Source organism: Melospiza melodia, chromosome 3, assembly GCF_035770615.1.
Source record: "Melospiza melodia melodia isolate bMelMel2 chromosome 3, bMelMel2.pri, whole genome shotgun sequence".
Lineage (NCBI taxonomy): Eukaryota > Metazoa > Chordata > Aves > Passeriformes > Passerellidae > Melospiza > Melospiza melodia.
The window spans coordinates 125,967,176-125,981,959 of record NC_086196.1 but is presented as its reverse complement, the minus strand read 5'-3'; the positions used below and the strand labels follow the sequence as shown (position 1 = coordinate 125,981,959).

At 38.0% G+C, this 14,784-nt stretch overlaps 1 protein-coding gene across 1 annotated transcript in view; it reads left to right on the top strand.

The window, feature by feature from the left end:
- Positions 1-14,784, top strand: part of MDN1 (midasin AAA ATPase 1) — a 92,168-nt gene that overhangs the window by 66,101 nt on the left and 11,283 nt on the right. The window contains exons 70-89 of the mRNA XM_063153010.1: positions 970-1,116; positions 1,409-1,518; positions 1,963-2,036; positions 2,227-2,422; positions 3,875-4,031; positions 4,182-4,328; positions 4,740-4,866; positions 5,744-5,849; positions 6,858-6,973; positions 7,990-8,469; positions 9,018-9,244; positions 9,598-9,744; positions 9,964-10,136; positions 10,499-10,660; positions 10,791-10,928; positions 11,194-11,335; positions 11,562-11,737; positions 11,968-12,111; positions 12,739-12,871; positions 13,491-13,813. Of these exons, the coding sequence (XP_063009080.1) occupies positions 970-1,116; positions 1,409-1,518; positions 1,963-2,036; positions 2,227-2,422; positions 3,875-4,031; positions 4,182-4,328; positions 4,740-4,866; positions 5,744-5,849; positions 6,858-6,973; positions 7,990-8,469; positions 9,018-9,244; positions 9,598-9,744; positions 9,964-10,136; positions 10,499-10,660; positions 10,791-10,928; positions 11,194-11,335; positions 11,562-11,737; positions 11,968-12,111; positions 12,739-12,871; positions 13,491-13,813 (3,425 nt within the window). The remainder of the gene's footprint in view (positions 1-969; positions 1,117-1,408; positions 1,519-1,962; positions 2,037-2,226; positions 2,423-3,874; positions 4,032-4,181; positions 4,329-4,739; positions 4,867-5,743; positions 5,850-6,857; positions 6,974-7,989; positions 8,470-9,017; positions 9,245-9,597; positions 9,745-9,963; positions 10,137-10,498; positions 10,661-10,790; positions 10,929-11,193; positions 11,336-11,561; positions 11,738-11,967; positions 12,112-12,738; positions 12,872-13,490; positions 13,814-14,784) is intronic.

Below are 14,784 nucleotides of genomic sequence, written 5' to 3'. Positions count from 1 at the left end.
TTTCAGGTATAGTTCTTTGCCCTGCAGTAAATTCCATGACTGTGTAGGGTTTTCCATATGCAGTGAACTTTGTATATATTTGTGAAACTACTTGTGGCTCATAGGGCCTGTGTTGTGATGTAAAGAAAAGATGTCTGTAAAAAGCATCTAAAAGAAAGTACAAATGTGATAGCTGTATATCATGCATATACAAACATTTCAAACAGATTTGGAGGGTAGGAGGCCTTCATCTGCAACTGGAAAAGGCACCTTTATACATTCTGTATAAAACCTAAAGAATTCTTAAAGTAGATTTTGGTACATACTGTTCTTAGCAAATCTGTCTGCACGTGTTCATGTTACATAAAATAGGGGAATGAGGGGCAGCAACTTGCCTCCCCCAAATTTAATGGAATTGTAAAGATGAAAGCAGTATCCTGGCTTGAGGCCAAGTTTCCAATCTCATGACTACTTAATGCACTTGACGAGCTTCAGATCCTTAAGTTTTATTACATCTCCAAGAAGACAGCATGTCTTCTTCCACAGATAATACCCTAAAGACACTGTATTCTCTACCACATTCTTCTGCTCTATTTCTGTCCTCATGACTTTGAGGAATTAAGGAACTAGCAGTGACTTATTTGTGCTGTTGCTTATCATGACTGAAAAAGCCATTCATTCATAGGGAATAGGAATGCTGTAAATACTCAATGGATTCTGAAATTCAACATATAAGTGACCTTCTCAGTCACTATCTTAATGCTGCTTCTTGCTCCCCTTTCTTTCTTCCAGCATCTCATCTGTTAGTTTTACTTATTAAATCAGAATTCTTCCCCTCTCTGCCCATTTCCTGTTTTGTTTTGAACTTTTCCTAATTGAGACTCAATATTCAGTTGAAAGTTATAAAGACCAGACAACAATTTTCAAGTAGATATTTTAAGGGTTTTTTTTGTTTTCTCTCTCTTTCTGAATTTCCGGTGCAATGTTCAGGAACTGAGCAAATGGATCTGAAAACTCTGGTCAGCACATTGCAGGCTTTCATTGAAGGCTCTACTCTGGGAGAGTTTCAGGCACGGCTCCAAACACTGCTGGTTTTCCACTGCCATGTCTTGCTGATGCCTCAAGGAGCAGAAAGGGGTAAGTTGTTAGCATTACCTCTGATGAGTTACCTATACAGCATCCCAGTATTCAGCCATCAGGTGTTCCAGACTTTCCAGACAGGTCACTGAGCTCATACATAGAACACATGCCAATAGAGCTGTTTTACTGTTTTCCTGCTGGTCAATTTATCCCAGTTTTCAGTGTTGCTAAGCTTCCAAAAAGAACTGTGATCTATTTACTGTAATGATACTGAAAAATACCCTCTTGTAAAAAAAGGATGATGATGATTATTATTGTTATTATCTGTCCTGTCCCTTCTCCCTTCTAGATGTTCTGTGCAGCATCCTGTGGAATCTGTACAATTACTATAAGCAGTTTTCAGAGTGTGTTGAGGCCAAAATCACTGAACTTCGTCAGCCCATAGAAAAGGAACTTAAGGTAAAAGGAGACTTGGCTCAGACAATGTATCAGTCTAACCAAAGAAACAGTGGAGCAGATAATATCTGAATTTGTCTATAATAGTTCTGTTAGCCCCTGAAATCCCTACTAAACATTTTCTTTGGTAAGAATTAATTCTTGAGGTGGGGGAGGGTTTGATTGAAAGCTTTAATGCTTGATCAGTCCCGTTTATCCATGAAGGTTTCTACCCAGGGATGAAGCCCCTGTTCATTTCACAACATCTGGCTATGCAGCAGTTTTTATGCAGTGCAGATACTTTGTTAATAAGATGCCTGTGCAATAATTTGCTCACTTACTGAAATGTTTGGCATTTTAAAGCTACCAGATCATCATAGCTGATAAGGTTTAAAGATCATCTTTGATGTAGAAATAGTTCATTTCATTTACATAAGTAATCCCATTGATTATTTATTTTCCTAATAGGAATTTGTGAAGATTTCCAGGTGGAATGATGTCAGCTTCTGGGCTATAAAGCAATCAGTTGAAAAAATACGCAGGTAAGTCAGAACTTAAAATAATGCTCCCCTTTTTGAAACCTTCCTTCTGAATGATTTCTCTATAATGTTACATTTGAATGCAGAAATGTTTCTTCTGCTCACAACACAGTGAAAACATTTATTTCCAGCAGCTGAGAGATTTCCAGGATTACAAAACCCAGTAATTTTTTTTCTTTCATTTGGTAATTAGAACTCTCTTTAAATTCATGAAGAAGTTTGAAGTTGTTCTGGATGAGCCGTGTCAGCCTGCCTTGGTGGAGATTGGTAAGGAAGAGCAGCTGGACTGCATGCAAAAGCAAGAAGAGTCTGAAGACAAAGAAACCAAAATTCAGAGGCTAAACAACACATTGAGAAAGGTTCTGTCTGCTAGAACAGATGTTACCAAGGTGACTGAATTAGTTATTCTAAGTGTGGGAAGAACAGTTTGTCTGTTCTCATCTATACATTGCTTTTCACTGATTAATGCAGGAAAATCTTATGTAAGTGTCAGATCTGTTGAATATATCATAAACTTTTTTGGTCTTACTTGTGTTCAGTGTTATGCAACACTGCAGATGGGTGGGAATGCAGCATGGGATGACAAGCATGGTCTGTACTGATCTGGCACTATATCTGTGTCTGATACACAGAGATGAGGCTGTTACACATCTCATCTCCCATTTGCTTACATAGTGTCTGCAGCAATTTATTACTTCTCTACTAGTGAAGTAAAATAGCCTGGGAGTTGAAATTATTATTACCCTTTTTTTCTAAAAAAGGACCCAAACAAATAATGATGTAGCTGTAGGATTTGTGTGCATATGAGGTCTGATTAAATACTGAATCACTTTTGGCTTGGATACTAATAAGGGAATGCACTATATTGACACGTTTGCTGTTGACTGACAGTTTGTGGACTGTGAACATTTGCCTTGGACAAGCTGATGCATGGTAAATCCTGTTCCAGAGAGTCTCAGCTTACTATGTCTCTAAATAATTTGCCCAGCTCAGAGAGGAAGTCAGCTAATTTTCTTCCTGAAAGAGATTCCTATTCATATCATTAGTTTTTATTAACAAGATGCAAGAAGACAGACAATCATAACTCATCAGAATTTGGTGGTGAGTGGGAAATACTGAGTTACCCTCAGCTTTGTTCTGTTTTTTCAGACTAGGAGGAGGGCTGATCTTGCTAAAGTCCTGTACAGGAGGGTAGAGTAAGGAGGCAGAAATTTAACGCAAATCTAATGTATTTGATTGATTGAGGGTTTTGTTTGTTAGTGGGTGATTTGTAAGCCTGTTACTGTTGGTTAACAGGGTTATTGGTTTCACTTCTTGCAGCTCCATGTTGTCTTCGTTCCTTAAAGAAGATGCATGCAAACAATTGAAATTGAACAAAAAAAAATTGAACAAAAAAAAATTTGAAAAGCTTTGGATATGCTGAGGAATTAATTCCGTTATTTAATAATTTCTACTTGCACACTGTTTTTGTTGTCTAGTGGAAAGTGAGTGAAGGTGTTCTTACCTGACACCCTGGGGGCATTAGTGATTTAGGTTAATACCTTTAAGCTTGGAAGGCAGAGGAAGCTGACCTGAAGCAATGACTACTTTTTTCATAGAGGTAATGACAAACATCTAAGACAGTAAGATCACTTGACTGTTCAAAAATAATGCCTGCCTGACATACATGTGTTACGATTTTTCTCAAGTGTTGGTGCTGAACTGATGAAAGAATCACATGAACATGTTTTGGGGTTTCAGATAAATGCAGAATTGAGCCCTTTTTAAAAGCAATTTACTCCTAGGGATCAAACAAGAGCTGTGAGCGTTTGTGTATAATTTTCTTCCATTTTTTTTTTCAGAAGGCACTCCCAGAATGTCAGGGTGTCATCACATTTCATACAGATTCTCTTCAGTATCGTCTGTCTAAGCTGACGAAGAAAATGAAGAAAATGTGTACATCAGTTACAGAAAATAATTCATTCTTAAACCTGGTGGAAAATCTCGACCAGTTCACAGGTTAGGTTTTCTTGTGATGTCCATACCACAGTTGACTTCTCTGCCATAAATGGAACAAGTCAGGAAAAAGTGCAGATATGTCTTCCTAGAGAATGCTTTGCGTACATGAAAATTTAAATCTCATACCTTTGTCTGTTGTCTTCTATACAGGTGGTATTATTGTTTCTGTAGCGGAACTGCAAAATTTAACATTTGATCAGACAGCAACCAAGGAGAAGCAGAAATCAGAGGCAAAGCATATTCAGATGCAAAAGCAACGGGCTTTGTCAGATCTCTTTAAAAGCCTTGCTAAAACAGGTGAGCTTCCACTAAAAATGGGCTTGGTTTAAAAGTACAGAGTTCTTGAGTATTTTACTATCTTTGCCAATATATCTAAACCCACCATAATATGATGTAAGGTAACACCTTTACCCTCCTAATTCATCAGCCTATTCATATCTTAAAAATGATCCCTAACTCAGCTTTCTTAAAGGACATGGGGCAGTGAAAAGTCTTTAATGTACACAGGTCTGTGTTAGTCTTATTTCAGCTGTGTTGTTCAGCTCAAGATAGCTGAGCTACAACATGTTCTTACATTACAAAACTTGCAGCATGTTCAAAGACTTGTCAAAATAAGAACATTTGATGTCTTACTACCAACTGTGTGGGTGACATTTTTCATACAAAACCCGAGGGCATCAAAGGGTGTGTGCTGAAATGCCGTTCCAGGTTTGTCATACCGGAAAGGTCTGTCTTGGTCCCGCTCAGAAAACTGCCGGGAAGTTCTGTACCTCCGTCCGCTGGACGTGCGCAGCGCCTTGGCTGCCGTGGATTGCACACAGGAGCTGGACACCACGTATGTACCCAGGACTTCTCACCCTCAGATTGGGCCAATTGCAGCTGTAATATATGGAATTTATGGCATGTTGATTTAGACTGGGGTTTCTCAACAGTAATTCATTTAGGATTTTGCATATTCCCTTCCTCCCATTGCATCTCAGTTTGGTATGTACAACTGAGCAAGGATTCGGGGCTTTTTTAATTTCATTTTTTTCTATATTTGCACTTTACCAACTGTACCCTTAGTTTCATTCTTTCCATGAATTAGATTTCAGTTAGCCCTCCACTGTCCAGCCTTGCCTGGAATGCTTTGCTAGCAGTATATTAGAGCATAAACTGCTAATGATTTTATTGAAAGTGAACTGTGATTTCAGGGATTTCTTCATTGTTTTGTCTTCATGAAATAATGGGATATTTCAGGAGAAAATACATATACTTCAATGTGGGCATTACTGGAAAAGTTTTCTTAGGGGAAAGATGTTTTTTCAGATTTTTTTTAACTGTTTTTCTGTCAACAAGGGCTTTTTTGTCATTGAGACTTGGTGGTTATTGTCCTGGGATGTAAGCATTTAGTTTATGTATCAGAGTGAAAAGAAAGGCTTCTGTATGAAGCTGGATTTAGCTGCATGGGAGGCAAGAAAAACAATATCACTATGAAATGGTATTCAAAGATAGAGATCTTGCTGCTGTTGCTTAGGGTTTTCTTAGAATTTATTTTTAAAATCAAATGTTTTCTTAAGACTAGAATATTTTTAGATAAAATGCAGAATTGGAAGATCGATGCATTTTCTGAACAACAGATTTCAAGCAAAACTGTTGGGTTGAAGAACTGATGTGGTGGCTCCAGCATGCTGAGGTACTTTTTTAATACCATACTCTTTGTGCTCTGCCAGGTTGCTGACAGAGATTTCTTCTGCCTGGGATGGGTGCCAGAAGTACTTCTATCGGTCACTTGCACGTCACTCACGGCTCCAGACAGCCTTGTTAGCACCTGCTAAGGTAAAACCAGAATCTTAGTTCTGTTAACTTCATTTACCAGCTTGGACTGAAATTTCCTTGTGGTAAAAAAGTGATGGGAGATAACACTGTGTTGTGTAATGTGACACTAAATATGACACTTTTGTAACTCTCATTAAATGCAGCATGTTGAAACCTGCTGTTTCCTGTAGGGACAAAATTGGTTTAGGGAAAGAAGTTAATGATCTGTTCAGTGTACATTATCTTTCATCCCAGCAGATCCCTAATTGCCTCATTTTTGTGCATGAAGAAACTCATTAAATGCTGAATCCAAACTTGTAAGGAAAATAATCCCAATGTTGTCTAATGTTCTTGAAGAAATCAGTTGATATGTATAATTGGGCATAACAGGAGTCTGTGTCTCTTTTAGACTCAATCTTTTAGATCAAAGATTGGTCTAAAACCAGTAGAACAGACAAATGAGCTCTGCCATACCAGAACAACTTTTCCAAAATTTCAGTAATAAAGCACCTCTTCCAGATGTTCTTCCTCTCACTATGCTTTACCTCTTGTTTTACAACATGATCTTATCAAAGTCACACCCGATAATAGATACAAATAGTGGAATGTGGCTGTGATCAGTTATGCTCTGTGTTGTGACCATCTATTCTGAGCTTTAAGATGTGTCCACTTCTAATGAAAGGAGTGAAAATAATTGTCATATCTGGTAAAATGAATGGTTGTAGCATTGGTCATGAATGTAAAGCATTTAGGCTGGTACTTCTTCAGATTTTAATCATTATTTGTATAAGGCAGATTTAATACTGGAACTGAATTCCTGATAAGAATTACTGCAGTGGAATGAAATCTAATGTGAGTGACTGTTACAGAAATGACTTGAAAGGCAAATTTTATGCAAATTTTGTAAGACTTGTTCAATTAAACCATAATCTTTCAGCCTGCTCAGTGAAATGGAGGCACACAGACTGCTGTTGTCTCGTTGTTCATCTAACTGTCCCCTCTCACCTTTTCTGTCTCTGTTTTGTTTAGGATATTGGACTGGGCAGCATTGAACGCTGCAAAGGGTTCACTGCACACCTCATGCAGATGCTTGTGAGACAGAGGAGATCTCTTACTGCACTCACAGAACAGTGGATCTTACTCAGGTATTTTCCATCTTCCAATGTTAAATTGTTGGCAAGAAGTTTTGACAGTAAGCAGATCAGTTCAAGAAAGATGGAAAATAAGGCAGAAGAAAGTAACAGCTTTTTCCTCTGCTTCCCAGTATTTCTTCTCCTCTCAAGCCTAAATAGGAAAGATCTAAGTTTATCTTATCACTGCAGCCAGTATTTTGGAATCAAAATAATTTTGTAGAACATGTAAGGCATATATGTGAACTAATTTCTGTAGTTAATTACACAGTTAAACCATTAATCCTACAGATTGTTATATCTCTCATTTGGTATTGGCCTAAGTTAATTTTGTTTACATTCAAGTTGTTGGCTTGACCTGGGGCAAATAAATGATCTGGATGGTATTTTGAGCCAAAATAAATAAAACATCAACAGCTTACAAAGAAAAATTCTAGAAAGGTGGGACATACTGGATATTGTGTCAAAACTGTAAAAGGAAAAGTGTGTAAGAATCTTTCTTACTCTATGTGATCTTTTATTTCATTTCTTGAGTCATCAGAGTCATTGCAAATGACACCTTTGTTGAGCATATTTGTGCTTAGCACTCTAGTCCATAAAACTTCTATAAGTCAGGTTAGGAGCTAGCACCTTTGTACAGAGAAGGAATTCTGGACTGGAGATTATTGCTGCAAAATTTATTGTGAGGCCAGGAAACCTGAAAAAAATGAATAAACAGAAAACCCCAACTAAACAAACTTCTTAGCTTTACAGTCACAGAAATAGTAAAACTTTGTGGACATTTATCTGCATTACTATGGCTTTCATAACAATCAGATTTCCAGGGCTTTGTAGTATTTCATAATTCAGGGAGGGAAAAAAATCACTAATTAACCAACATTTTAAAAAAACCCAACAAACTATTGTTTTAGTCTTTCCAGGAGAAGTTATTAGCTAGATTTAAAAAAAAAATTAGTTAAAGATATATCTTTTAAAAATGAAGTACAACTTAAGACTCAGTGATTTTACCTTCTTTCTTTCATCTTTACTAGGAATCTCCTGAGTTGTATACAAGAGATAGATTCTAGGCTGACTGCTGGCAGAGACTACAATGCAGCATTTCCTCCTCAAGACAGTGTTCAATGCTGGACAGACAGACTGCAGCAGCTCTGCATGCAGTGTGTGATGGCTCTCGAGGAGCTGTCTTGGTTTCTCCAGTGCTGCCCAAAAGAAGAGTCAGCCAGGAGCAGTGACAGTGAAAGGAGCGATGTGAAACCCAACGTTGCTCAGAGTTCAGTCCCTGAAATGGGAGATGTTCTTGCAGGAATACCTGACCTGATTCCCTCAGATCTAAAGCACTTGTCTCCAGTATCAGCTGAGCAGTTGCCTCCTGGGTGCAGGATGAGGAATAAGGATCAGTTGTGGCTGCAGGTAGCTACACAACTGACTGCAATGATAGCAAATGTGAAGGCCGTGAAAGCAGAGGTGGACAGAGTAAGACAACAGTCACGTGAGACCTCCTTTTATTCCTGGTGAGTCCTACACATGAACATCTCTTCTTTATGTTCACATAGTAGGTGTGAAGTAATTTTTGGAAATTTTTGCCTATGCATATATTCAAAAGTGGGTTCAGGTGCTCCTCAAACATTTTTCCATTCATTTTTTTTGCAAAATGCAGTGCCTGACTCTTTAAGAAATGTATGTCATGTCTTCTCCCATTCCCTTGACAAGTGAAAAAAATTTCTGTCTCAGCTTCCCACTTTGTCTTTGGTCTCTCAGGATTTTGTCCCCATAGATCCTTAGCTAATGAGGTGAATTTCAAATATAAATTTGAGGTGAATTTCAAATATAAATTTAATGAAGAGATTTTCATTTTAAAATAAGTTTGTAGCCTATTTAATAATATTCTTCTCATTTTCTTTCTGTTTCAAAGTGTGACTATAAGCTTTTTGTCAAATCTTTTACTTACTAAATTCAGGATGAAGATATGCTGCCTCTCCCTTATCCATGACCAAGAAAAGGCTTAATCTGAAGTTGGACTGTTTGTTCTTGTTTCAGTATTATGGTATTTCTGTTGCAGGAAAGACTTTGAAGTTTGCACATCAGCTGTGAGTTGTTTGCTGGAAGTGTCAGCCCAGTTACAAAGCATAGAATCCCTGTTTCTTCCAAATGGACAAGACATGGAAGCTGCAAATCAGATTGCCCTAATCAAGAGCCTGAAGTATATACAAGAAGAAGTTAATAACACATCTTCACACTTCACAGCCTGGAGAACACAGCTTCTTGCTCCTGTGTCAAATTGCACTGGTGAGGATAATTTTTCTCTACCTGATTTATAATGTTGGTAAAGACACAAGAATTTATTAGTTTGGTTATTGCTGAAGGTGGCCCTGTGTTCCTTCTGATATCCAAAATCTTCATGAAATTAAAACTTGCAAAATTTAGTCCAGACTTTATTTGTGCAGTAGAATTATTTTTATCATCTCTATTAGTGATGGATCCTGCACCATAATTGTAGGTCACAATTAACAAGGAGATTTTGGTAGAACTGTATAGTAAAAGCTGCATAGTGCTGTCATTTGTCCTTGCATAAAGGAAACATAGGAGCCTGTAATCTGATGTTTACTAGCATGTAAAACTGCCTGTGCTATGTTCAAAAGGAAATCAACAGTCGGATGAAGAGTTTGTGGAGCAATTCTCAACAAAAGTGGAAACTGTTATCCATGCTGTTCTGTATGCTGTTCAGTGTTTGGTAGAGAGAAAACAGGAAGGTGGAAAAGAGGAAGAAAAATCTTCAGAGGAAAATGGTAAGTTTGTCAATATACTTGAGTGGGGAGCAGAAGATTTTAAACCATGCAAACATTAATATTTTAAACAGTGTATGTCAGAGGTACCAATACACAAGGAAATTACTGTTGTAATAGAAATTGTGTATTTAGACAGGGTGGCTATTTCTAGATTGCTTGCTATAACATTCTAAAAATGTCTGATTTGATCTCCATTTTTTTATGTTTTTGAAAACAAAGAGGATGCGGCCTTACTTGATGTGATTAAAGCTGGACATATAACTAAACTTTTGGATCAAGATCTGTCTGCTGATTTGGAGGCTTTACATGTGCAGAAGGCAATTTTAGGTGTTTCAGAACTCCTGGAGATCCTGAAATCTTACAGGGAAGACTGCACTTCATATAAACATAAGGTAATTTTTTCTTTTCATGAGTTTCTTGGCTTAGGAGTCTTGAGATATTCAGAATTTTAACTACATTGCTTCTTCTTGCCTAGTGCCTTAGAACTAGAAGCATGTGAGAAACTGGGGACAAATAAAAGTAGTCTTCTCTAGTGTCTGGCAAAAGCTAAACAGCTAAACATTCCTGTAGTAAGAAGACCAAGTTTTTGTGAAAAATCTAGGAAAAGCTCCAGAAACATTAGAATTAGTACTTAAACTCACCTACTGATATTTCTACTTTGAGCATGTTTTCAGTCACTGTCATGAGCCTCTCTGAGGTGCATGTCAGTAAGTACAAGTAATGACTGACAGCTGATTTTTTGCTTTAATTGTAGTTCTTCAACCAGTCGTGCTATTTGCTGGTGCGCCTAAAGCCCATGCTCTGCAAATATTCAGACCTCATCCTGTTCTACCTCACTATTTCACTGGCATCTCACAGGAGTACTGGAAAGCTGCTTTCTGTTCTAACCAGCATTTTTACAGAGCTTGCTCTGAAGGTAAGTTATTAGAGGTAACAGTGGCTTTATGGCAAGCATATAGTTAATGTGTAAAAGTCTTGAGTAGAAACTAAGCTGAAAAATGTACTTACTACTGAGGAAGATTTTGAGTTTCTGTTCACCTTTGCAGGGATTTTGTTTGCCAAAAGAGTTACTTGAAGAAGAAGCAGGAGAGGGAGCAACAGAGTTCCATGACTATGAGGATGGTGGTATTGGAGAAGGGGAAGGCAAGAAGGATGTGAGCGACAAAATAGAAAGTGAAGATCAGGCAAGTGTTTGGGGTTGATCTTGTTTAATTGAAGTGAAACTGAAAAAGCTCTTGAAATCCATGATGTGGATGTGTTAGGTAAAAAGAAACACGAAGTTATTTTCAATCTCCTATTTATGTTGGCTTTTATTTTTGCCTATCAGCTTATGATCTTGTTGTGATACTTTTAATATCACAATATGTTTTTGTGTGTTTTAATATGCTTGTGAAACTTTTAATATATAGGCAAGATTAATTGTAATTTTTTGCTTTACCACTGATTTAGATAGAAGACAGTTATCAAAAAGGGAAAGAGAAGGAGAAAGAGGATCAAGATTCTAAACCAGACATTGAAGGAGAAGACAATGCAATTGAAATGTCTGAAGACTTTGAAGGAAAGATGCATGATGGAGAATTGGAGAAAAATGGTTTGGTTCTTTCATTATGGCAAACTTATAAGAAAAGTTATAAATTAGTTTAGTAATGGTTGATGTTTTCCTATAACATGTGCATGTGTGTCCTTTGCAGCTTATATCAATTAAACTGAATGGGGTGATAAAATTTAGGTTCAAAGTATGATTGCTTATTTGCTTCTAAAGTTAACAAAACATCTTTCTCTCTTCTGTACCAAAACACATTCTGAACTGTACACAGAAGATGAGGAAAATTCAGATGAAGAGGAAGAACTGGATAAGCAGATGGGCAATCTTGATAATGCTGAAGCTGATGATAAACTAGATGAAAGGCTCTGGGGGGATGATGAAGATGATGATGATGATGATGAAGATGCTAGTAGTAAAACAGAAGAAACTGGACCAGGAATGGATGAGGTAATAAGGAACAAGATGGGGGGGGGAAAGTATCAAAGGAATTGAACTCTGCTAACTTAATGTGACCCAGATGGGAATTGCTCTTGTAGCTTTTTGCCTTAGAAGGGGATAATTTCAGGGAATATGTTCTGTTGAGTGTTGTCTTTTTTTTTTTTTTAGTAGGAGATGATGTCACTAAGACTTTGAAAAGTGGATAAAGTTAATTGAGCTTCTTTTGGATTTATTAATAGGAGGATTCAGAGCTCGTTGCAAAAGATGACAACTTGGGGACAGGAAACAAGGATAATAAAAAAAAGCCTCCCAAGAATGAGGAAAAAGAGCAACAGGAAGAGGACAGTGGAAATAAAGAGAAAATCCATGAACAAATTGATGAGGTAAAAATTATTTGGACTAAATGGAGTATACTCTGTTGCTCATACCATGTTTCTGAGAATTTGAAATGCTTTTTTTTAATAGTGAAGCACCCTGAAAAACATTCATTTCAGAGCTAAAAGTAAACCATACTGTATCCATTATAATACACATTTATTTTCTGATTCATATTCCAGAAAGGATTTCTGGAATATGTAATAGCTGAACTTGTAATAGCTGCCAAAACAGGCTTTACATTGAATTGATGTTTTGATGGACAAAGCTTCAAAACTCTAATTCTGTTGTGTTTAGCAAAAGAAACACCTTAGTATGCAAGAGTACATTTAGCATCACCAAGAGTGCATATTCTGTTTAGAATGTTTCAGCTAGGAAAATTGGCTTTGGAACACAAAACATGGTGATTGTAAGTACCACCAATTTATGTAAATGTATTTGCTGAAATTAATCTTTCTGCTCCTTATGCATGATCATGTGTACCACTGGAAATCCACTTTTAACTGATCAAAATGTAATATTGTATCCAGTATGTCTTTGTCCTAGGGAGGAGAGTAGGATCTTGTTTCTGATCTTAGCTTATCCTCACACTTAGTCCGTGCCTGTTATTTTTTCCCTCATTCTTTTGCTGACAGCGTGAGTATGATGACAATGAAGTAGATCCTTATCATGGCCAGCAAGAAAAGGAGCCTGAAATTGAACCTTTGGACCTGCCTGATAATTTGAATCTGGAGAGTAATGAGAAGAGTGATGATGAGGAGGAGGAAGGTACAGCTGAAAATCTCTACAGATTCCTAGATGAAAGCCACATGAAAGCGGGGTGGGGGGACGATCAGATCATGAACCCTTTTTGTCTACAGAAAGGAGAGAGATGGTGGTAGGATTCAGTGTAACCACCAGTAAGCTACAAATTCATTTGTGCATCCAAATACCAACATACCAAATGCAGGCCAGACAAGACGTCAGCATGACAACATTTTCCTTTACCTCCCTTTCATGCACACTGTGGAGCATGTTTTTCATGGTGCCCAAGTGATACAGCCTAACTCAGGCTGGAATCTCCTTATTTAATTGTCCAGTTGCTTTTGTGGTTTCATTTTTCTTCTCTTATACTTCTAAGCATTTGTACTCTCGAAAGTCAATTTGCTTTCAGGAATATTAGGTTAAAGGAAGTTACTAGGAATTCATCCTGTTGTACTGCTAGCTAGAAATCAGCTGTGACTTAAAGGAATTATCTGGCTATAGAAAACACAGATTCTGTGTATAGAACTGACTATTTTATGGGTTTTTGACAGGCTGGGCAGTTTTATACCAAATACCTGTAATATTCACTGTCTCTATACTTCACTGAAAGTTTTATATACCTTTCTGATATTTTTTTATCCAGAAGAAGAGAATGATTTTGAAATAGATGAGAAACCTATGGATTTAAATGAGGCAGAGAAGAAAGAAGAACAGAATGCAGAGGATACTGGTGAGACAGAAGGAGATGATCAAGATGCAAAAGCAGCTGAAGAAGGCATTTCTGAAGATAAAGAGGAGAAGGAAGATGAAGGAGATAAAGATCAAGATCACGATCAAGAAGAAAAGGCAGAGAACACTGAGGATGCACAAGAAGAAGAGGAAGAGTCGCAACCACCTGATGAGAAAAAAAATGAATCTGCTGAAGATAAGGGAATCCCTAATGAAGACCAAGGCCTTCAACCTCAGGTACAGTGTAATAAATAAAAGTGTGATTTTCTTTTTTTTTTAATTGCCTTATACGAGATTTAAGAAATGGATGTGCTATGTGATACTCTGAAACAAATTTGACATTGAATAGACACAGTGAGGGTCTTCATCAAGATACTAAGAACTGCTTATTAAGCATGTGTTTCTGCTGTCTGTGTTCCTGCTGCCTCCTTGGCCTTGTGTTAGAGTGGAACTTTTTCAGTCATGAGGGACTTACAGTGATCATCTAGTCCAGCTGCCTGACCACTTCAGGGCTGACCAGAAGTTTAAGCATATTTATTAAGCACATGATCCAAATACCTCTTAAACACTGACAGCTCTGGGGCACTGGCCACCTCTCTAGGAAGCCTTTTCCAATGTTTGACCACCCTGTCAGTAAAGAAGTGATACTAAACTCCTAATGACCCTTCCCATGCATCCTATCACTGGGTACCAGGGTGAAGGGATCAGCAACTCTCTCTCTATGTCCCTTCCTCAGGAAGTTGTAGAGAGCAATGGGGCCACCCTTCAGCCTCCTTCTCTCCAAACTAGATAAGCCCAAAGTCCTTAGCCGCTCTTTATAGGACATTCCAGCCCTTGCACCACCTTTGTTACTCTCCTCTGCCACATTTAAGGACCTTCACGTCCTTCTTAACTTGTGGGGCCCAGAACTGCACACAGCACTCAGATGAGGCTGCACCAATGCTGAATACAGTGGATTCAGCACCTCTTTTGACCAGCTGGTGTTGCTGTGTTTGATGCACCCCAGGATGGGGATTGCCCTCTGGGCTGCCAGGGCTCAGTGCTCACTCACACAGGGCCTGCTGTGGGCCAGCATCCCCAGATCCCTTTGCAGGGCTGCTCTCCAACCACTTCTCTTCCCTCTATGCTTGAGCCCAGTGTTATTCCATCCTTGGTGCAGAATCCAGCATTTGGACCTGTTAAATTTCATCCCATTAATCATAGTCCAG